Source organism: Botryllus schlosseri, chromosome 2 (assembly GCF_051294905.1).
Source record: "Botryllus schlosseri isolate E-star chromosome 2, Bs_hap1, whole genome shotgun sequence".
Classification (NCBI taxonomy): Eukaryota; Metazoa; Chordata; class Ascidiacea; order Stolidobranchia; family Styelidae; genus Botryllus; species Botryllus schlosseri.
Window position 1 is genome coordinate 6,868,085 of NC_137237.1, and position 21,891 is coordinate 6,889,975.

The 21,891-nt window shown below is 39.8% G+C and overlaps 1 protein-coding gene across 3 annotated transcripts in view; it reads right to left on the bottom strand.

Moving 5' to 3' along the window:
- LOC145455802 (dynein axonemal heavy chain 7-like) overlaps positions 1–21,891 on the bottom strand; it is a 50,137-nt gene that overhangs the window by 20,784 nt on the left and 7,462 nt on the right. Inside the window, exons 10-47 of one of the 3 annotated variants that reach the window (XM_080333822.1) lie at positions 21,484–21,636; positions 20,972–21,088; positions 20,732–20,859; positions 20,384–20,477; positions 19,638–19,847; positions 18,872–18,992; positions 18,656–18,818; positions 18,148–18,283; positions 17,729–17,857; positions 17,486–17,620; positions 16,702–16,850; positions 15,121–15,307; positions 14,927–15,057; positions 14,319–14,446; positions 14,125–14,258; positions 13,277–13,417; positions 12,482–12,694; positions 12,136–12,414; positions 11,652–11,844; positions 11,486–11,591; positions 10,956–11,100; positions 8,960–9,160; positions 7,723–7,794; positions 6,741–6,887; positions 6,529–6,678; positions 5,984–6,166; positions 5,393–5,572; positions 5,018–5,149; positions 4,387–4,619; positions 3,976–4,162; positions 3,653–3,808; positions 3,496–3,593; positions 2,948–3,018; positions 2,345–2,471; positions 1,839–2,058; positions 1,081–1,224; positions 848–1,017; positions 20–161 (exon numbers count right to left, since the gene is read on the bottom strand). In XM_080333822.1, the coding sequence (XP_080189948.1) occupies positions 20–161; positions 848–1,017; positions 1,081–1,224; positions 1,839–2,058; positions 2,345–2,471; positions 2,948–3,018; positions 3,496–3,593; positions 3,653–3,808; positions 3,976–4,162; positions 4,387–4,619; positions 5,018–5,149; positions 5,393–5,572; positions 5,984–6,166; positions 6,529–6,678; positions 6,741–6,887; positions 7,723–7,794; positions 8,960–9,160; positions 10,956–11,100; positions 11,486–11,591; positions 11,652–11,844; positions 12,136–12,414; positions 12,482–12,694; positions 13,277–13,417; positions 14,125–14,258; positions 14,319–14,446; positions 14,927–15,057; positions 15,121–15,307; positions 16,702–16,850; positions 17,486–17,620; positions 17,729–17,857; positions 18,148–18,283; positions 18,656–18,818; positions 18,872–18,992; positions 19,638–19,847; positions 20,384–20,477; positions 20,732–20,859; positions 20,972–21,088; positions 21,484–21,636 (5,805 nt within the window). Of the gene's footprint in view, positions 1–19; positions 162–847; positions 1,018–1,080; positions 1,225–1,838; positions 2,059–2,344; positions 2,472–2,947; positions 3,019–3,495; positions 3,594–3,652; positions 3,809–3,975; positions 4,163–4,386; positions 4,620–5,017; positions 5,150–5,392; positions 5,573–5,983; positions 6,167–6,528; positions 6,679–6,740; positions 6,888–7,722; positions 7,795–8,442; positions 8,485–8,959; positions 9,161–10,955; positions 11,101–11,485; positions 11,592–11,651; positions 11,845–12,135; positions 12,415–12,481; positions 12,695–13,276; positions 13,418–14,124; positions 14,259–14,318; positions 14,447–14,926; positions 15,058–15,120; positions 15,308–16,701; positions 16,851–17,485; positions 17,621–17,728; positions 17,858–18,147; positions 18,284–18,655; positions 18,819–18,871; positions 18,993–19,637; positions 19,848–20,383; positions 20,478–20,731; positions 20,860–20,971; positions 21,089–21,483; positions 21,637–21,891 lie in introns of all 3 variants that reach the window. The other 2 variants (XM_080333825.1, XM_080333833.1) reach the window with 2 other exon arrangements.

A 21,891-nucleotide genomic window follows, 5' to 3' on the forward strand; every position in this document is an offset into this window, starting at 1 on the left:
GCAGACAGTTTTCACGCACCTGGAAAACTTCATAATCGGCCATGTGCGAAGCGAGTCGCGTGAGAGATTGACGGCCCGAGCCACCAACGCCGACAAGCAGAGCGTGACTGCGCGGTTGTTTCAAAATACGTGAGATTCTGCACACGTGCTCGATGGCGAATCTACAATCAAGAATGTATATTATTATTATCATTATATATTCAGAGATTGAGGCATAAGAGTGTACCCAAAATTAGACTGACACTCATCCCGAAAAACAAATGCGTCAAACTCGAGACATACAGTCAAATGTGAGAGAGATGCCACATTGCAATAACAATCAGTTTTCCATTGTTGCTTGTGGTCGTTCTCTTTTTCATTTAAAGGTCCTTGAATCAACCATTATAAAGCTGCAAAAGCCGATCCTCTGTCGCCAGAAGGAACATCTCTACACGCTGGGAATCTTCCATTAGTGTTGTTTTGTTATTCGGCTGTTTTACAGCTGATTTTGTGTGTGCTGTACCGTAACCGTGCGCTGTTTACTGCCGTTCGCGACTCTGTGTACTTATCGTTATTATGTCACAACGATAAAATTCTTTCTATATTTCGAACTTGGTTAACCTCATTTACTGGCGTTCACTGCTGAAGAGAGCCAGTCGAAAAGCTTCCAGTGGAATAAATTTGGAAATATGAACGTATTGTTTGCTGCGATATTGAAGTTCGGTACTTCGAAAAGCCTATAAACAAGCAATAGAAAAGTCTGATCCGAAATTTTCTCATTCTACACAGAATTTTGAGTACCATGATTCATACGACCAGTCTTAGTTTTTAGTAGTCGCCTAAAGAGTAGTAAACAGCCTTATTTTACCTAAACAGGACCAGGTTCATCGGTTTCTTGCTGAGATTGTTGAACTCATCCAGATGGCCTTCGGCCACTTCTCTCAATTTATCCACGTTGTCCACCTCAACGTAAAGCTTGTTTTCGTTTTTCGGACCAAAGTCGCAGAACATAAGACTGCGTAAATCGTCTTCCTCGACCTGTCGCCGAAAGAATTCAGCTTCAGATTAACCGGCAATGGTGAAATTATTATAGTTTCAAACCTTGCCGTCTTTATTGAAGTCGAGATGCTTGAAGACCACGTCAAATTCGGAATTGAAATGTTTCTTGACGGTGTCGCGTAGGAAATTGTAAAGCCACGATCGGTCAGCGTCGTCCACAAGACGATCATAATAAACTCTCATCACCTTCAAAGACAAGAAAAATTATTAGAACAGTCATTATATGCACTGTATAGTTACTCAGGTAGGAATAGCAAAGTGACTTTGACATGTAATTTTCACATGTAAATCTGATTTTGAGTTTCATGGGTTTCGTACTTTGCGGCCTTGTAAGGTAACAAGGAATTCCCTCACAACCGTGCTGAAAATGTTGTACCGAACTGTTTAAAAGTGGGCTACAACCCCGTCAGGGAGAGTTTTACATGATTCCACTAAAATCTATAGTATAATGGAGTCTACAGAACTGTAAAGTAGTGTGCAATTCTATCAAAAGACAGTCAACGATCAAAATGAAGTTGGTGGTTTCAGCGAGATAAGAAAGAAACTTCTAACCCAGATATACAATATGGCTTGAAACAGACATGTGAGCAAAGAAACCCTTTGGAAGTCAACACTGTAACGCATCCGACAGAAACTTCAATAAAACCAGTTACATCACGTATGAAATCAAAATTACGGCAGTGAATTTTGGAATAAATTGAAGTACACTGCCTTCGAATCGCAAATTTTTGTCGAAATTATATATATCGATTAGATTTCCATTTTTGAATGCCCGAGACCTGCTGACATAAATAACTTGCCTCGTGCGCCCAAAGTCGTTTAATGGCGTCCAGCTCCGCCGCGGACTGTGGCGTGGACAAGCAAATGCCAGCAACGACACGACTGAAGTCACGCAGATTGAACAAATAGTGAGACTTAGCCGGGGTCGGCAGAAGGTTCTTTGTGGCGTTGTGGAAAACGTCAAGTGTCCCGCTCACAATTTGTGACGTCAGTTGCTTGAATTCCGGAGCGAACGCATGCCTGAAAAGTCAGACTTGTGTAAGAGCCAGAGACAAGCGGTGTCCATAGCCGTAAACAACTGGATTTTTGTTTTTAAGTTGCATGAAAATTGCAAATTATTATTAAGCCAAATCCAGCTTCAAAAGACTTGTAAATTAATCCTAATCCAGCCAAAATGTTCAAATCCAGTAGAGTATTAGGAATTTGGAGAATATTTATACTTTGAAACCGCGATCTTGTTGGTGATGGATTGTTACTGCAGATTAATATATTATTCCTATGGCAAAGTGACGATAAATTCCAGTACCTGATGCTAAATTGCCAATCCAGTATGCGTGAAAAGATAGTGGACATGGCCACATCGTCGAACACGTTAATAGTGATCGTGTTGAAATGACGCAAAAACCGGGGTGTGATCGGATTTCTTCCGCCCCCTGAGAAATTCAATAATATTCTCGTTAAAAAAGTTTAAAGGGTTTTTAATAGATAAGAGGCCGGCGCTGCTGCAGTTGTTCCCACAGAATTTTCTCTGACAAATGGTGAGGGGTTAGGATATCTCAGGTTAGGGTTGGAGGTTTCATTGACTGTACGGTGTGTATCCATTCTCCCTAAGAATGATCAGAGTTTACCTAATCATAGCCTAAGGTATGCTAACCCTTATTCTAATCTAAGCTAAAGCTAACTCAAACCATAACCATAACCAGGGCTAACATAAACAAAACCTAACCTTAACTAAAGGTAACCACACTCCAAGACAGGCCTAACTTGTAGCCTAACCTAGTCTAATCTACCCCGAATCATTGGTCTACAAAATTGCCTGGACACGGTAGATCACTTAGACAACTCCTGGATTCAATCTCAAGGACAGGAGCATGTATTGTATATGTATGATAAATCGTAAGAAATTTACCTGGCGGTCCCATGGCAGCCATAAGTTGAATATCAATGAGTTTGATCATGGTACAGTCTTTAAGATCGTACCTGCGGAAAACAGAAAGATACAATGAAATACTAGCAGTAGACTGCATCACTACAAATGGTTTCATCAGTGCGGCAAGGCAGCAAGGCTGCTCTGTTGGATGACCCAAAATAATAGTGGAAGATAAAGTCTTGTTCGTTTTACAATTTCACGTTCTCTACATGATTACAACTGACTGCAGTTTGATATCGCTTTTCGACTTCAACTTGTGAGGAAAGGAGTGCATAGCGATCAATGGACCACACATATTTCAATGATGAATATCCTCATCCTCATTCCATGTTATTAAAATGTCAATTTAGATTTAAACTTCTGTAAAGATTTTGTATTATCATTGACACTAGACATTGACGAGAGTGAGCTTTCTGCAGTGATATACCAGGTACGATATTAATGAAGACACGGTATATCGCTGATGAAATTGATAGAAGCTATACCAGTGATACGATTGTGAAATTAGCCATCATCTACTATCCTACCAGTTCCAGTGGTCCATCCATTGTCTCAGCAATTCCACAGGAGGTTGCGCTCCATATGTCTCGCGCATCGGCATATTGATGTCATCAACAAAAATAACCTGGAAGAGATATAGAATTAGGATTGGAATCTACACGATAACTAATGATAAAATGTTACAGTCCGCTTTCCCATTGGAGGTCCGTAGACCCCTTTGCGTCGCTTGTCAAGCTTCGACATGATGATGTCCTGCGTTTGCTTTGCCGTTGTTTGCGCCGAAAAGTTGATCACCGATGGCTTGTAGGTTTCTTTGTCCAAATCGTTCAACAAGTAATTCTGGAAATCCGGCAGCGATAGCAATTTAAACATTAAGAATTTGCAGTAATTACAGTGACTGGTGTATTTGACAAATAATAGGCCGCAAGAGATGGCGGGTACCTTCGTAAAACACCCTGTTTATACCTTGCGACTATCCAAAAAATGCACAATAAATTTGTGCTTACATTGATGTAGACGGACTTTCCAGTACCGGTAGGCCCGACGAGTAAAACGGGTATTTGATGCGTTGTCAGCATATTGACGAGAGCCGTGTAACGAACGGTGTCTTTGGTTGGGATCACAATTTCATTGAAAGTGATATCCTTCGGTAAAGGCGGTGCATCGCGAATCGCGTCTGTCCATTTCTCCCAACTGATCAGAAATGGTAATAGAATTAAAGTTCAATCATGTTTGCCATGATAGTACGAAAACACTATCTCAGTATATCAATATTGCTTCATCATTAATCGATTTAACAATACTGCTAAGAGATCTCAAAAATTGCAAACATTGCTATATACTGGCCAGCAATGTTGGACAATTGGTCACATTTTCCGAGAAAAAGATAGGTACCGATAAAAACAAAAATTATTTACCGTCCAAGGCCTTCCTTTACAAATCTCCAGCTGTAAACGTCTTCGGCACGCGGGATGGGCACCGTGAAAGATTTGCTCGGCGGGGGTACCGGGTCGATGATATGGTATTGGTTCTTTGTTTCCTCGCTTAGCGAGCCGTCCATGATTTCACGGAGAAGGAAGTCGAACTTTTCCCGGCCGTCGCTATCCGTGCTGCCACCAAGCGACCAAATGAACGAGAACAAAAATATGCCCTGCAAGATAGCTAAGTTTATCATCAAAATCCTAATTCGTATATCAACGAGATTGGTCAATGGGTTTTATTCACTAAATGCAACTGTATTAGACGCCACAGAATATTTGAGTAAGGCTATCGAAACAAATCACACTTGAATGGATATAAGCTTGTGTTTAGCTCAGAATTCGTGACTCTGTTAAAAATCATAGTTCAGGTTCAGGAAAATCGGATTGCGACAGATTCAGAACTGCTGCTCATGTCAGGATTTGTAAATTTCGGATTCAATTTCCTTGATGGATTGAAAACCGCCGAAAATGTCATGAAATATGAGAAGCAAGTTGTAAAAACCAATCGCAATTACCAGTTCACTGCAAAGTACACCTTCACGGACTACAGTATTATCTCACAACATACCTCAATCCAAGAGACGACTTCTTTTTCGTCTTTTCCTTTCAATTTCGCCACGTCCTTGAATTCATCCAGTTGAGAATCCATCAATCTCATGAGAGACACAGCCAAATTGGTGTTGGTAGTCGGAGATAATTCCTAAAAAATAGTGATATGCCAGAGTTACTCTTTTGTAAGATGCACCTACAAATAAGAAGGGCAGCGATTTTAACACATATCTTGAGGGAGAGGTTACATATGCATTATGGTGGTGAATTTGAGAATATTTTTAAAAACAAATTCAACAAATTTTGCATACAGATCCTCTACCTGAGACCCATATACTCTACCGAAACAAACGAAGTGGTAACAAAATTTAAAGTCAATTCATATCACACTTACCCGCACAGAGCCTTTTCTGAGCCATTGCTGAACAGGGGTTATCATTCGATCGAAGAGCTCCGTGATCATTATCTTATGAGCGGGCGTCACCCCTTCAGGCAATGTATTTAGCCATGACAGCATTAGAGGACGCCATCCAAGCATGTGAGGTTCCATATAAATCATACCGCATCGGGATACCTGAAGAATTGAGAGATATCTGTAGTAAGAAGGGTGATACTAGTCAAATGCTGGTAGATTTGATCATAAGGAACTAAAATCACATGAGATTCAAATGATTCTTCAATATTAAATTGGCATGGTATCAATATTGATTGCATTGTTAAAATGGAGTCACATTTTAATGTAACGCGATGTGTTCAGAGTGAGGCATGGTCAGTGGACGAAAGGTGATAACGAGACATCCGCTTTTCAAGATTTTCAACGATATCATGGATAGTCCGAGTTACATCACGACTAGAATTCACTGAAAAAGTTTTCCCATAAATGTGATCAGTAAAGCTTTTTCGTAAATGAGATCAGAAAAAATGATGTCCGAAAATAATCTAATGTGGAGCCTATCACAATAAATGGAAAGTACTCCCAACATACCGTAGCGGGCGATGCGACTTCCAAGTCCATTGGTTCGAACATCAGACTCATTTGAGGCGACATTTGAATGATTTCGCCGGACATGAGACACAATTTCTTGTTGTCGTCCAACACCGTGTTCATGTTCTCAATCCAGATGGCATCAACAGGTCCGTCAAAAAGAAGCCATTTTCGATCAGGAGTCTAATGAAGTGCAATAACGGAGCATGATTACTTGTCAAATACACCTAAGCAAACTATGATGCTAAAACAATTGAAGAAATAGTTGGAGGTACTGAAAATCGGTATACAATTATATAATATAATATATTCATATTGAAATAAATGCGAATTACTTTGGCTGACCTTGTCAGGTGTAATCGTCAGCAACTAGTAGATAATTGACAAGAAAATTGTTTATTAACGATTATATCACCAAATACACCAAATAAAAATAACAGTGGAAGCGGATGGCTTCACATTAATCAGTCTTACCTGGCACGAATGCTTCAAGAAGTGTGTAACCTAAAATTTCTTTACACGTTTGAATCAAAGTATATCCTCACCTGCGATGACGCAAACTGCCTATAGGACACGGCAAGGATGCCGTCAGACCATTCGTGGGAGATTGGATCGAAGGACCCGTACAATTGACCCATCGTGATGGATTTGGGGTTGAGCACTGTAATCTGAACTTTGTTCTCATCCATCAATCCCTGAAAAAAAAAAAAAAAATTGCATGCATTAACATTTTATTGACCCGAAGCATCGACTTTACTTTTTCGTGCACTTCCGCCAGAGCGCCAGAAAGGATTCTGTAGGCGCTTGTCTTTCCGCCGAACGGTTCGCCGACAATCATGAAACCGTGACGCACGATCATCATTTCGTATATTTGAAGAATTTTTTGCGTGAAGAAATCTGTCATCTGATGGAATCGAGGGATTTCGTCAGCGGACGCTTTATATATTCGGTGACATTTACATTTTACAACATGGCATGCAATCTACTTCTATAATTTAAAAACATGATGGCTCTAAAATTTCTGCAATTTAAGTCAGTATAATTGTCTGTGGTCTATATAAGATTATTCGCATTTGTGAAAAATTTGTAGAATATAAGCTTACAGTATCTGAGATAAACACACCTGTAATATTGTATTGACAATCCTTCCATGCAGTAAATACACAGCTATCGAAGTATTAGTTAATCTCAACGGGAGCATATCAACTAACTGACATAAATATGGTTCATTAAAGTAGACACATTAAAAAAACGTTTTAATCGATTGAGTGACAGAAGACTGTATTACGAATGACATGTAAAATATTGTCACTCTAATCTTTTGAGTTGAACAGCATTGGAGTAACAAAATAGTGGTTCTTGAATGAACCATTGAAACATGCCACTTCAATTACGCGAGTTAGAAAGCTTAAGTTATTGGCAAGTTCTGTTTGAAACATCTAATCTAACCTTTAACCGACCTTAATTTAACATCATAGCTATAACCACAAATATTTCTCACTGGAATGACCATCACCGTCATTGTCACTCAAATGACTATCATTGACATTTTCGCTAAAATAAGTTGTCACTAAATACGATGTCTACAATCTGCAACAAGCATTAAGCATTCGCGAGCATGCAGCACAAAATTACGATGCATAATTACAAAGAAATTCCATGCAGATAGAGGGATTCTGATGCAGTGACGGTGTTCATCGAACACAAGTGAACCCATGCCAAGCACAGACAGGATTTACCCAATCGTTTTCATACACAGACTGAGCTGCAGCCATCCCTGGCGTATCTGGGTCACATGTACCCGGTTCCCACTGTTAGAACGAAGCATAGAAATATAGACAGAGCAAAGCGCACGCCATAAATACCGAAAAGGATAGTTAGTTTGTGGAAAATAGCGGAAATGGAGGAAAATTCGGGATATTCTATAAATATCAAGTTCAAAAGTGCGAAACTTAAAGTGAGCAGAAGGCTAAGTGACGTCACAATCATCACCGTGTTATTGAGCTTCTTTTGTGCACTCGCTGTTAGTGACCTAAGAAAGGCGCGTTGAAAGTGAAAGCCACTACATTGTGAAGTCACAGCAAAATGGGAAGTCGTGAAGAGGTAGCCCGATAGCTAGCGATGAGTGAGTTCAAAAGTCTGAGTTCAGAATCCCAAATCCAGAGCAGTCGAAATGTAAATCGGGTACAGTATTTTGGTATCAGTTGTCAGATCAATAGTTAGATTACAATCTTCATCTCATGAAAATCTTTCTTCAAATCTCTAATCAGCTGAATCGATCGGACTCCTGAATTCGCCCATCGATAGTTCCAGTGCATATTGTGAGTTGTCAGAAGTGGCTAAAGCCCAACACGCTAACACATAGAGAAAAGTGACAGGAATCCGTGTCAGTGTGCAAACGAAGGGAACACCACACTCTACCGCAAAAGCACACCGAGTGCGTTTTGCAACCCCGTTACCTTCTTGGAATCGTTTGGATCAACGTCATCTGGATGGACAAACTGACAAAAACAGGATTAGTGATATTTATTCGAGATATCATAGGTAGTTTCATAAAATTTGAATTGCGTTTTTATTGGAACCTTCTGGTTAAAATTTTACAGGCTTATGAATGTGATATTGGCGATTTAAAATATACATCAAAAGACCATACAGCAAAATAACATTCCTGAAATGTAAACAATGACTTTAATGTCGCTGAAGTGTAATTTCCTATATGTACTTGATTGGACACGTCTAATTATTGTCATAGCTAATGACAATTTGATTGTTGGGGGAGAGTCAATTTTTATGCTCAACGAAAGTTGTAATAAAGTTTTATGGGGTCTTCTGATAACATCAATGGTCTTACACAACTAGCCGATATCACCAGATTAAAGTTGGTGAAATATAATCACTGAACATAAGTATACTTGTGTATGGATATAAAGTAACGTTGAATGTGTAGCAGCATAGTATACGTATCACATTTCGTACCTGTAAATTCATTTTTTCGCATTGATTCTTGATGGCGTCCAGAAGATCTCTGTAGTCGGGTTTCGGCAAACGCACGCCTGGGAACAAATCCGATGTGATACCATTGAAGAGAGGCAGATCGTGAGCCAAGAATTTTGGCAAGTTGACATCGATGATTGAACGCAGCATGAGGATATCTTCGTTTTCTTCCGGATATTTCAACTAAAACGGAGGCCGCGATACATTGACTGCAATTTATCATTCGGAAAATAGCACCAAGGTTGGGCGAAATTGATTGACAAGAGCCAAAGGTGAATTTATTCCGATACTAATTCCAAGTGTATTGTCTATGGCAGGGGTTCTCAACTTCCCTTGTATAGCGGGCCGCATTTTAACAGTGAAAGACGCTGCGGGCCGCAGAACATTATTTCCATGTATTCGTGGGCTACTATTAAATTTAGGCTACTGTATCCTATTTACCAGTCGTATGCGGGCGTTTAGTACATTTTATGCATTATAAAGCATTAATGGACAGTTCGTATGTTTGCAGTTTTTTTTTGTGAGAATATTATATTCCCGCGGCGCAAGTATATCCCATCATTGAGCGTGCATTGCATTAGTTGCCAAGTCGGTATATGCACCTTCAAACCCTTCCACCAGAGAACCGAAGTCTCTGTTTCATTGTGTGGGCGAGCAAGTATAAAATTACGGTCACTTTTTTTTTGCTACAGAGGCCATTATTACTTTGAGCTCCCAGTGATATGAGAAGTCTGGCGTTCGGGTCATTTCTGAACAAACCAATCAACCCTACTCCTCTCCTTCCATGGAAGGAGCCCTGCACCAATACAGATAGAATTGAGCTTTGTTAAGTTGAAGTTTTTCGCTGGTCCCTACGCGTGTTTGCCCTGCCAGCATTTCTACTCTGATGAATAATTAATAAGCTATGTAATGTCTGTGGAGTCAGAGGATTTGTCCGATGCTAGGCTAAAGTAGTCTAAGCGTCAACGTATTTCAGAATATGCGATGAAAGATCGACTGAAATTGCTGTTACTCTTCTAGTCACGGTTGAATCAGACAACTGTAGCTTCAAAATTTGTCAGGTGATGTTGTCCTTGCTGTTAAGTTCCGGAAGCAGCAAATGTTCACACAGTATGTTAAAGTTTTATTAAAATCACATTTTCTCTGGCAAATTTCGTGGGTTTAGCGATATTCCAAGCAATTTTGAACCATGCGTCTGTAACATCGTCGATACGTATAGCTTCAGAAGAAAGTGTCGTGGTTAGTTTGAAGCTTCTACGCTTCGTTACGAAAACTGTTATTCGACAAATATGTCAGATCGGTTTTCCATTTATATCTGAGAAAGCAAATTGATTGTTCCGCACAGAGTTACAAACCCAGTTCCCGCTGTTTAATTTCCCGATCCTTGTTCTTGTATCTGAGTTAAACACTCTTGAACTGGAGTTCAGCGGAATACCGATTCAAAACAATACCAATCTACATTCGAGCAGATATCAAGAAACCAGAACACATCAAAGAATGAGTAAAAAAACGAGACATAGACGGTGCGATAAGAGAGCCAAGTAGCTAAATTAATATGTAACATCGTGCCAGTAGTAATTGCGTTTATAATGAAAGATGTCGCGGGCCGCAAAAAAAACGTCTGCGGGCCGCATGCGGCCCGCGGGCCGCGGGTTGAGAACCCCTGGTCTATGGGAAGCCACGTGCACAAAAACAGCATTCAGTTCATATTTGAATCTTGATCCGAAGTACAGAAAAAATATTACGAAATGGGTTTTGTCAGAAAACTTTCAACATTAGGCAGCTTCTACTGACTTGAGAGTCAGATGAATTGACTGGAAACAGTAATTTATATCTAGCCCGTGAGATGGCACTATTCAAAAGATTTTCATATAATAAGCGGCTATCCTTGAGACATATCTTGTCAAGACAAGTGAAAATGGGCCTTATAAGCAGTATCCCCCATGGCCTAAACGTCAACACATCAGGGTGATGATACCTTCAAGTTGGCCGCTGCTGTTAACACAGACTTGACAGCGCGCATTCCATAATCGTAGTGATGCTGGGAAGACAACTGTTCCGAACACAGCCGATATGTTGCCACAATCTTCACCGACAAGGGTCGCGCATTCACAAATCCACAGCTGAAAGCAAATATGTATTGTTTAAATTCATGCTATCATTGTAGGCGTATCACAGAGATGCACGGACACTCGGACAGTTGCATCCAGTTGGTAGTGATTAGGCATAGCAATAATTCCAAAAACAAAGACACATAACAGTAGAAAAACTAAGATGGCGCACTAGTCTGTCTTAAATGCCTGCACATAGAAAACAGAATATGAGTTAGGTTTTTAAATTGGGCAGGTTTAGCAGACTGGAGTATAAATTCACAATCACGGACCACCACCCATGATTGGTGAATTCCACCCATCTTTTGACCATGTCTGGCATAGGGACATCCAGAATAGAAATAACTTTCACCTATTGAATTTTGATTGCGTCAAATATTTTTATGGAGCCACATACCTGTAAAGCATAATTTCAGAGATCAAAGCATAATCCGGAACCATCATAGCCACGGGACGGAAAAGCGCTTTCAAATTATCCGGCAGCTCTGACCGACCAGCATAACCTTGACACAAATTCAGTCGTTAAGACCAGCTCTTAATGTACACAGATTAAGTATTAGCACCAGGATTCATGGTAATGAACACAGCACAGGTCGGGTCCAGTTTAATTTCGGTTCCTTCAAACAGGAGAGTGTCATTTCCGGACATGATGCCACGCTGAATTGTCATGATCTGCTGTGCCACGACGGACAATACTTCCAAGTCGATGCGGTTGAATTCGTCAAAGCATGACCACGCACCACACGATGCCAGACCCTGAAATTACAAATTGTTATCCTACGGAAGGCGGCCACTATTATATTTTCACTACCTGTACTGTACACACCCATCACAAATGAACAGCATCAATAATGCACACAATATTATTTACGATTTGACATCGGTCTGAGATATGTGATATGAGTTATGTAGGATATGTGTGTAATATGTCATCTCCCAAACCTCTCTACCCTAGCCCCAATTTTGTATACTGCAGTAGATCAGAGGACGTCACCTACTACGATTCTGAGAAATCATAAATGTATTCCAACAAAGCATCAAGTTCACCTTGAAAAACTTTCCCAGCGCAATGAAATCCAGACCGTCGGAGCAATTGAAGACAACACACTGCTTAGCAATTGCTTTCGCGAGATCCTTAGTCGTCTCTGTTTTCCCTGTTCCAGCCGGGCCTTCCGGCGCCCCACCCAAGTAAAGATTCAAAGCCCCGAACAGGGTACGATAACACCTGTCGGTCAACGGGGTGATAACAAGACGCGGGGTGTTTCCGAGATACTCGTAGCCGTACGCAAGGCCGGCGTTGATCATGCGGGTTTGGAGATTTTCCTCCTAGATACAGAGCATGATGTATATGTGCAAGTGTACGTGAAACAGGCATATTCTTTTTCGCCCCTACCTCCCAATAGTATCTCAATTGAGACAGCCATTCGAAATCACTGTCGTTGTCCACTTTTTTGCGGATTAGTTCAGTTAAGACGTCTCGAGCGTGGACGTCAAGTACGATCAACGCGCCGAGACTGGTGCGGTTCTGTTTCGAGAGTTTTCCACGGACCATAACAACGATTTCGTTGATTTGAGAGTTGCTCAGATCGAGATAATCTTGCATCGCCTGAAAAAATACAATATAGTGGAAACAAAGACAAGAGATCTCAACTAGGGCAGGGTAAATACAAGTGTCTGAGTAATTCGATTCCCAATTAAGTACTAAGCTTTGCCTCGAGTAGGGTATAAGAGTACCAACAATTATGATATCATAACAGAATTAACATTTAAATGTCTATTTTCTCTTTGCAGCTAGATGGAAAAATGATGCCAGTTACGTGTCATCCAAAATAATTTTGTATATCTGGTCCAAAACCATTTCATAGTGCTTTGTGAGCATTGTGAGAGTCCATTATTACTTGATAGAAATTTCGTACCATGAATATCTGTAGCCTTATGTAGCATGTTTTTTGATGCTGAGTTATTGCCAACCAAAGATTCGAGGCTACAACAGTGGGAATAAAGTATTGAACTAGTATTTCTCGCTGATAAAACATTACTCCTGGTGTGAAGGCATATATTTTCATTACTCCAGAAAATCGGCTCTCATAACACAACTCGAATAGTGATAATTGAACCTCGACTCAGATTCGAGTTTTGAAATCGTTGTGTCAAGCCTAATCTCGACTACCAAACTCAGTTTAATTACCTGAGGTCCATTAGAAAGCGCGTGATGCACGCAGTCCGTCCAGTACTTCTGACTGATGCAAAGTACCGCTTGACCCGGCCAGGCTTTTACCCAGGACGTACGAGGTTCGACCTTGTACGCGTCCATCGACTGTTTGATTACCTGCAGAATAGTACATGAAACTGTGAGAATGTTGGCAAAACGAGAAAAAAAGTAGTTCGCAAGCTACAACGAAACACGGAACACTGTATTAAATTATAATTCATCAATTTCTATGAAGACCATATAGCAGTTTATCACATTGTGATGCTTGAACAATCAAGTACTCTTGTTTTGGTTAACAAAAACATCATATCATCGTTACCAGAAAAAATACGATCAAGCATTGTTTTGTACCGCATATTTGAGCGTTTTTTCCTCATCGGTTGACAAAATCTCTCTCTTTCTCTCTGTTATTTTCTCGAGTATAGGTATAAGACCCCAGAGAGGATCACCAAGTAAAATGCTAACACTTTCGAATTAAAAATTCATATGGACTGACTCAAATGGAGTCACGGACTCGAGATATGCTGCGTCTGGGAAGCAGGGTCCTGGTGTTGGAATCATATGAACCTGGAGCTTGGACATGAAGCAGCAATAATCCAGAGCAGTGTTCTTCAACCGTTGTGCACAGCACGCTAGGGAGTACCAGTAGAAAGGGTATACAAGGGTGCATGGCGTACTTGTCACACTAAAGCAGCGGTTAATATCATGAGGGTGACTTTCGCAAATGCACTGACCTTTTTCTATCAGTAATAAACTATCAACTATGTATGCACACCGAGCTAGATAACAATCAGCATCCCCTACAGTCAATTACTATATTTCACCTGCTTTATACTCTTGATCATGTCGCTTTCCAAATCCAACAACCATTTTTCAACCTGTCCACGCGCCTTTGACGTTGAAATCACGTCAACGAGTTGAACAATCTCATTTTCCGAACTCTTGATATGCGTGATATCTGAGAGCAAAATTCAAGATATTAACCGAACGTATGGCGATCTTCCCTATTCTGAATTACCGAGGATGTCAGTGAATTCCAGGTTTGCGATTCCTTCAAAACATTTCTTCAAATGCGGCTGTACTCTGGTCGGGTCTTTGGTCTCGGACAATATCTCCAGCAATTCATCATTGGACAAAAAGAAGAACCTATGTGATTACACGGTTTACATATTTAAAGAGCTTCTTGGAGGTACAGAACTTAAATATACAGTTGACTGGTATATTCATTTTCAAATGAACCCGAATATTTTCAGCTGACACTCGTCAGGGGTAATCGTCAGCAACTAGTAAAGAATTGTCATATTTTGTGATACGATTTTTTATATATATGTTCTTTCCAATTCTCTACTAGTTGCTGACGATTACCCCTGACAAGTGTCAGCCGAAACTATTCGGATCCATTTCAATATGAATATACTATTCATTTATGTGTTTACTCTGAAAGCAATAAGTAAAGTCACGATAGGAAAAGGATGTTATATATTTTTGTTGTTGAAATTTTTGCGGCATATACGCCGACTCATGATATACCTGCACACAATCTGTGCATACCATTAATGCGTACCATTAAGGCATATGCCACTGGACAAAGAAGGTGCGGCTTTCCAAGAACAATGGAGAAATTACCTCGGGAAGTAGAGACGTTTCTTCTCCAAATACTCATTCAAGCCTTTGAGAATCTGCTCCAAAAGCTCGTTGGAATTTTTCAACGATTCCAACATTTTGTCAATCTCGACAACGATCAGGACGTGTTTGTCCTGCACAAAAGATATGAAATAAATTTTAAAAATGGAATGTTGTCAAACAAAATTTCTACGTACCACAATCGCCTGCTTCATAATATCCCTCCAGGTTTTGTCAACCTTGGTGAAGCGTCTGCCTTCCTCAGGCATCTGCGCCATGATGTCCGGTGAGCTGAAGATGGGCTCGAGATACAGCCAGGTGGCTTGCACCTTCAGCCATTCGTCAAGAATTTCCTGTACCAGCAGCAGTTTCGATTCCCAGGTCCTGTACGTGAATAGCGTCAACAGAATTTTGACATTACACAATAACAACCGCGCAAAGCAACCCGCGTTATTGAACATTACTCATGTCCATATTACTCAATTTCTATTACTAATTCCTAAAACGGATTTACAATTAAGTTCCATTCGCCGCCAATATCCTAATAATTTATCCCTTTACCATTCCACGACCGAACATATCGATCTCGCCTACCGTCACATGCCACCTTATTTTGTCGCCTGTCCTTTTATCTTAACTTCTTTTACTTTTCATTCAGTGTGCACGCCACCTCTTTACATCGCCTAGGTCCAGGTGGGTGTCTGATTTCAAAGACTACTCCAAGTCGTTTCGACACCTTCCTATTCTTTTGTTGTGTCGCAGTCTTGTAGTGTTTTGAAATGATGAAATTTTAATACTGAACTGAACTGAATTGAACTGATTTGATTAAAGCACATAATGGAAAGTTATTGAAGAAGAACAGTTCAGACTAAATCAATTTACTGACGTCCAAATACATACCGTTTATTTTCAATTGCGCTACAATTAATGGGTACCGATGTAATAATGTAATACTTCTACTTTTTGCAGTACTCAAGTAGTTTCCAAACTTGAACTACTTACTCAAGTGTTAATCTCTTTAGACTAATTTCCCTTCTGCTTAAACAGTTCATTTTCTAAAACTACTTACGTTTTCGTTTGGGATATGTTGTGTCGCTTTTATTACTGAAATTGTCATGAAATCTGGACGAAATAATCCCTGCGTCACTTAAACACCTATTTATAGCATCATTAGTCCTATTGCGTTAGTTGCAATGATGGTCCCAACCAAATTTATAGATAATATATGCCATATCGAGTCACATCGACCACACCCTGTCCTACACCGTTGAGTTTCTTGTTATTATTTCATCCGCCAATGTTATTTTCTTTACATTTGGACAGATCAACAAATATTTCTTTCTCTCTCTCTCTCTCCCAGGAAACTCCAAACAATCCACCTCCGAGTAACTGCTAAACGTATACAACCCCTAGACTAAATAATACTTTTTGAAACTACTTCAGTAATTTTCAGACCTTCCTCGTGCACTTCCCCTTGAAATAGGTCTGATGTCTTGGAAAATAGTACTTATACTTGTAATTGACGAAAATTACTGCGTTATTTCTACCTGCACTTGACTAGCAACGTTGAATACTTTGATTACCTCTAGCCGTAAGGCATATCAATGGATAGTTAGCTTTAAGTTTATGTAATGTTTTTTTTTGTGTTTTGAAAAAGTGTCGCAACTGCAAGCAAAAGTAACTGTCGCAGTTAAACCTAGTTGAGCAAGTAAAAGGAAAGTGAGCCATCAATCTACATGCCACTACGAAATCACAGAGAATTAGTTGTTTCAGCTCACTTGATTTGATCCTCAAAGGGTTTGATGAATGGTGAGCCGCACATCGTTTGCGTCTTCACGATATGATCGTCGAGCAACATCTGGATATCGTCCACAGACGACAGAATCTGGGTTCCGGTTTCGCGATACGGAATCATGTTGAATTCAATCTAAAATTGAAGAAAAATGTGCCGTCACAAAATTTCTTTAAGGAAAGCTGGTTTATAACAGTCCGGAAATACTTTCCAAGGAAGATCGTTGATTTTGCTACGTCAAAATTCCTTGAGATAACGGGAGCTACTTCCATAGCTTATATTGAACTCAATCTGGCAATTCACGGCGGGTCTCATATTCTGAGAGAGAGAGAGAGAGAGAGAGAGAGAAAGAGAAAGAGAGAAATTTTATTTGTCAAACAGGCAAATAAAATAGAATGAAGTTGGGTGAAATGTGATGCATAGATAAGCAATGTATAGGAGCTTTGATACAGCAGAGTCATCAAAGTTGAGAAACCAAGGCCAGGAGCATCTTACTACAGAAGTCGCTGCTCTCAAATCTTTAGATTAATTAACAAAAATAAAAATGTAGGAAACACTCAGGCAGCATCTTTGAAAATAATTAGATAATTGAATGAAAAAAATTAGGTCATTGAAATACAATTTCGTGGTAGTTTGAAAGCAGAGAGTCAAACATTGGCAAATTACGGAATTCCGACGATAAGTTATTCCATATGCTGACACCAATATATGTGATCGAACAGGTATTTACAGAGAAATGCAGCAGCATCCTACGTTGTCGAATTCCTTACCTCGTCCCATTCGTGAACCATTTTCTCCATGGCCTTTTCGAGAGAGAATTCTTTGCTGGCCGCTTCGGAGATTGATTCGAACTTGTCAAGATACGAATCCAACTTCATGTCGATATATTTGGACAGTGTCGAATCCTAAAATAGGCACGTGGAGTTAATCTCTTGTGTTGATGGAACAGGTGTGGATGCAGAGAATCGACCGACCACAGTCTTCAGCACAGCGATTTTGATGAACCAACATACCTCTTCAGGTTTGATGGAAAATCCAACAATTTCAGCCAGTTTCGTCCAATGCCTGTCCCTCAATCCCGGGTTGCAAATAGCTTGGATGAGCGGAATATTTTCCTTGAAGTCTTCCACGTTGGACTTCATCTGAACATAACCGTTTATGTAGAAGCCACGAAATTAACTAATTCCGGGCTTGTCACCAACGAATTGCAACATGCTAAGTATAGCCCAAATCCTACATGTATACAAAAATGAACAGAATATTTTCCCAATAATGGTCATTATAAATTAGTGGTTCTCAAACATTATAGTCACTCTCTTCAATATTTCATTATATGACAATGAGGGGGCGCAACTAAAAAGTTTGAGAACCACTGTTAGAAATGGAAGAATGCTATTATTGTTCAGCTTGCGATCGTGCTGTCAGAACTTACTTTAGCTGCGATTGCTTTTGCATTGGCATCTTCCGTAAAAGTTTTCTCCAATTTATACAATCCTCTCCAAACATTCCCGATTTCCTGTTCCACTTCATCGGGATTGATGACATCAAACTGACCGTGTAACCAATCCCTGTATAATGCGGAATAAGTAAGAAATACTATCGCATGTACATTAACGTAAATCTATTACATAATTCCTTAGGCGGAAGGAAGGTATGTTGTGGTATCGTTAGTATGGTTCAGGCATGGTATGGCATGTAGATTTCACATGATGTAAGATCAAACGTTTTCATTGAACTCCCAAGTTATAAGTTCAATAACCAGAACGGCAACAAAACTGATAACAAGAAACTACAATTCCGATTCCAGCATACATCTTTTTAACCTAACATTTTTCCACAGAGCACGTTTTGTTGTGAAGCTGTGCATATGTGAAGTAATATACAAAATCTCAAGACAGTTGCTACCACATAACAAAAGAACTTTAACTTTGGATGCTCACCCGCTTTTATTATTGAATTCGACTGTCGCCTCGTATAATTTGAGATACGGTTGCAAGGTGCCTTCGAGCTTCTTCCGCTGCGGATATTGCGATACATCCCACCCGTACGCGTCTTCCTCGGCGTTGAACTGTTCGATCTTCTCCGTCGCGGTGTCGAGACGTGCTGTAATATTTTGGTATTGCACCGTGATCGGTGATTCAAACTGTATTCATTACCATGGAGCGCCTGGGCTTTCTTGAGATATCTTGGCACGTCGTTGAGGTCGCCAAACGCGGAAAATTCTTCCAACTGCTTCGTATATCCTTCCAATTCCTCGACGAATCTTTCCCGACGCAACTGATAAATGATGTATCGATTGATATCATCGATAGTGTAGCGCAGGGCAGCCAGGGCTACTCAACTATTTTTAGAGATGGTTCAGTTACAAAATATCAAAATTTGTTGTTCTGTTCGTCACAGCTAGTAGGAGAATTGGCATTATTTAGAACTGTTTTGAAATCAACGATAATGGATTCAGTTTTCTTCAAAAATCAAGTAAAGACTGATACAGATAGGGTCCGGTTAAAAACTAAAAAGATTTAGTAGTGTAGCGTGATACATAGAGTTTTCGTTCATGGAATATATTCAAGTTTGCAAGGCTTTTTGTTTGAAGGCAAATATGGTTGAATGAAGAAAATGTTATTATTAAAGCAACGCATTCAAGTTTGAGTTTGTTTTTCTGTATTCTGAAACCAGCACCGTGTCTTCAATATTACGTCATAACAGCCCAAAATCAGCCAAGAGATCTTAGTACAGGTAATGGCACACTTGGAAAATGATTAGAAATTAGTAAAATTGTGCCCCTACATTATAAATACTCAGTTTCTCACAGCATCAGTGAACCACTGATGCAATGCAACCCATGACAACAGTAACACCGGTACTGCCATTGGAGATCTTGGCTGCCATTCGCAATATCCGCAATTGCATTCAAACACAAACCCTCAATCCATCTTGATATTGATGCATCTTCTCGTCGATTATCAACTCATGCTCGTCGAAGACACGCGGCATACGCGAATGCCACTTGAAGACCTCGGTGTTGCTTCGAATCTCTCTCGGAGTGAACGACGTGAAATCCACCAGGAAAGCCAATCGATCCTTGCAAACCACCAATTTCTTTTCCAGCTCCACCATGTCTTTCGATCGAACCTGCAGAATTTTAAAATCAATGAAATCCGCGCATTGCATAAGACACAAGTGAAACTGCAATATATGAAGCGGCAGATTGCGGATATTCATGGCTTAGATTAGACCTGGGAATGTCTATTGGCAAGAGTTGGCGTTATGTGGTGGCCCTTGGCTATGAACGTAATGCATGTCCCGATCTCGAGCAAAATTGGTTAAAAAGCAGTCATCTAAAGGTAGTGATCACTTGTAAACTGCTCGATTCGCTAGTTGGCAGGCTGCTTGCCAGAGTTTGGAAATCCTGCTATAGATCTACAGTTGTTTTTTATAAAAATTCCGATATAATACAGAACAATCAACTAAAATCTTCATCGAACCAACTCGAATTTGATATAAAAATCAAGATTTGACGACCCTTCGAATAGATGTATGTAAAAATAACAGCAACATTGTTTCACCCTCCCTTTAGAATGGGCCAAATCTGGAGAATCAGCACAAAATAATATTCCCCCTTAATACGATTCTAATTCATGCTTACTCGGATTAAAAAATAAACATACCTTCGCTACATATTCCTGTAGCTCCACAAGCTCGGCTGTATTAGCTGGTGTTGTTGCAGCTTTCCGAGCTATTTCGTTAAATTCTTCGCATATTCTATAAAAGCAAGGACACTTTTATTATGAATGTTTCAAGAGTAAATTAGGCCGTATTGATGTCACTTAACATGTGACATCAATACAGTAAAACAATCAACGTCCCTATAAACAGGGTTGGTTGGTATCCCAGCTACTTATGATAATCAGTATATACTCTGACATTGTAATTTATCTTGGGTGTATGAGAAGTATCAGGCCGATGAACACAATATGTCAATCAATTCTCAATCCAAGCCAACCTCAAAGACTTACATTTGATTCTGTTCTTGATGCTTCTTACTCATGGTGGTCAGCATTTTGTTGGCAAGTTGGTCCGCTCTCTTTGATAAGCTGGCTATCAATTCATCGCAATGCAACTCGAACATACCCAGTCTCACCACCTGCAAATTATCATCATGCTGAGCTAATATCACAAAGTTGACCCATTCAGATCATTTTGCAGTTGAACAATTTTTTTGAAGATAAGAATAAGCCGAATGAATGAAATCTAACCTTTCTTGAATTGAAAGTGATTTCTTCCGCAAGCTTTTGAAATCTGGTGACTTCGCGAATGTAGTCGTCGAAGGAACTGCTTTCGGACGCCAGGAAACTTTCGACATCCTCTTCCGCCTTTCAATAAAAAAAATAATATTCAATATAAGATTATATGAATAGGACTATATTATGTATCAAAGTGCCATAGTCATCTCTCTCCAAAATACAGCATTAAAAATTATGATGAATTTGTACTTGTGTGGTGTATCCCCGGGGCCTGTGATCGATTGGGGTCCCGTTGACCATACCTTGATAGTTAACAGGCAGCCACAAGGCTGAGCGTAGGGCCTCAAATGTCATAGTTCATAGTCACTAACAAGAAATCGCTCATTGATATAATGTTGAAATTTTGGAAAAAGAAGTCTATATACATAGATAGAAAGATTCATTGTTTTGTCACACAAGTGATAATCCGGTAGTGGCCTGGTTACAGCAAGTGACAGCAAGGTTATTAGTGCTTTAATGCCCACCTGTTTGTTTATGAGGAAATGGTATTTGTCATATAGTTTTATATGTTCCTTTGGTGCCACACTTTCCTTGGCAACTACTTTTCGAACTTTTGCTTTCACAACCTTCAAAATCTCATCCAAAACAACCGGCTTCAATGTGGTATTGCTGCCAGACTGAAAAAGACAATGGGACATGGTGATTCCTAATATAAGAAACTTTTAAACAAAAAAGTAGGAATGCAAGTTCTAATAGGGTTAGATCACATATCACTTGAACAATTTGATACAGATGGTTATAAAATCAAGGAACTAAAACAAATACATGATGAAAGAAAGGTCAAACATTCAGTCCAGTGAAAAAATTGGTCAGTAAGTAGCATAAACTAACAAATCAATTCTTCAGTCAAGATTATCAAGCCTGCGTAAGGC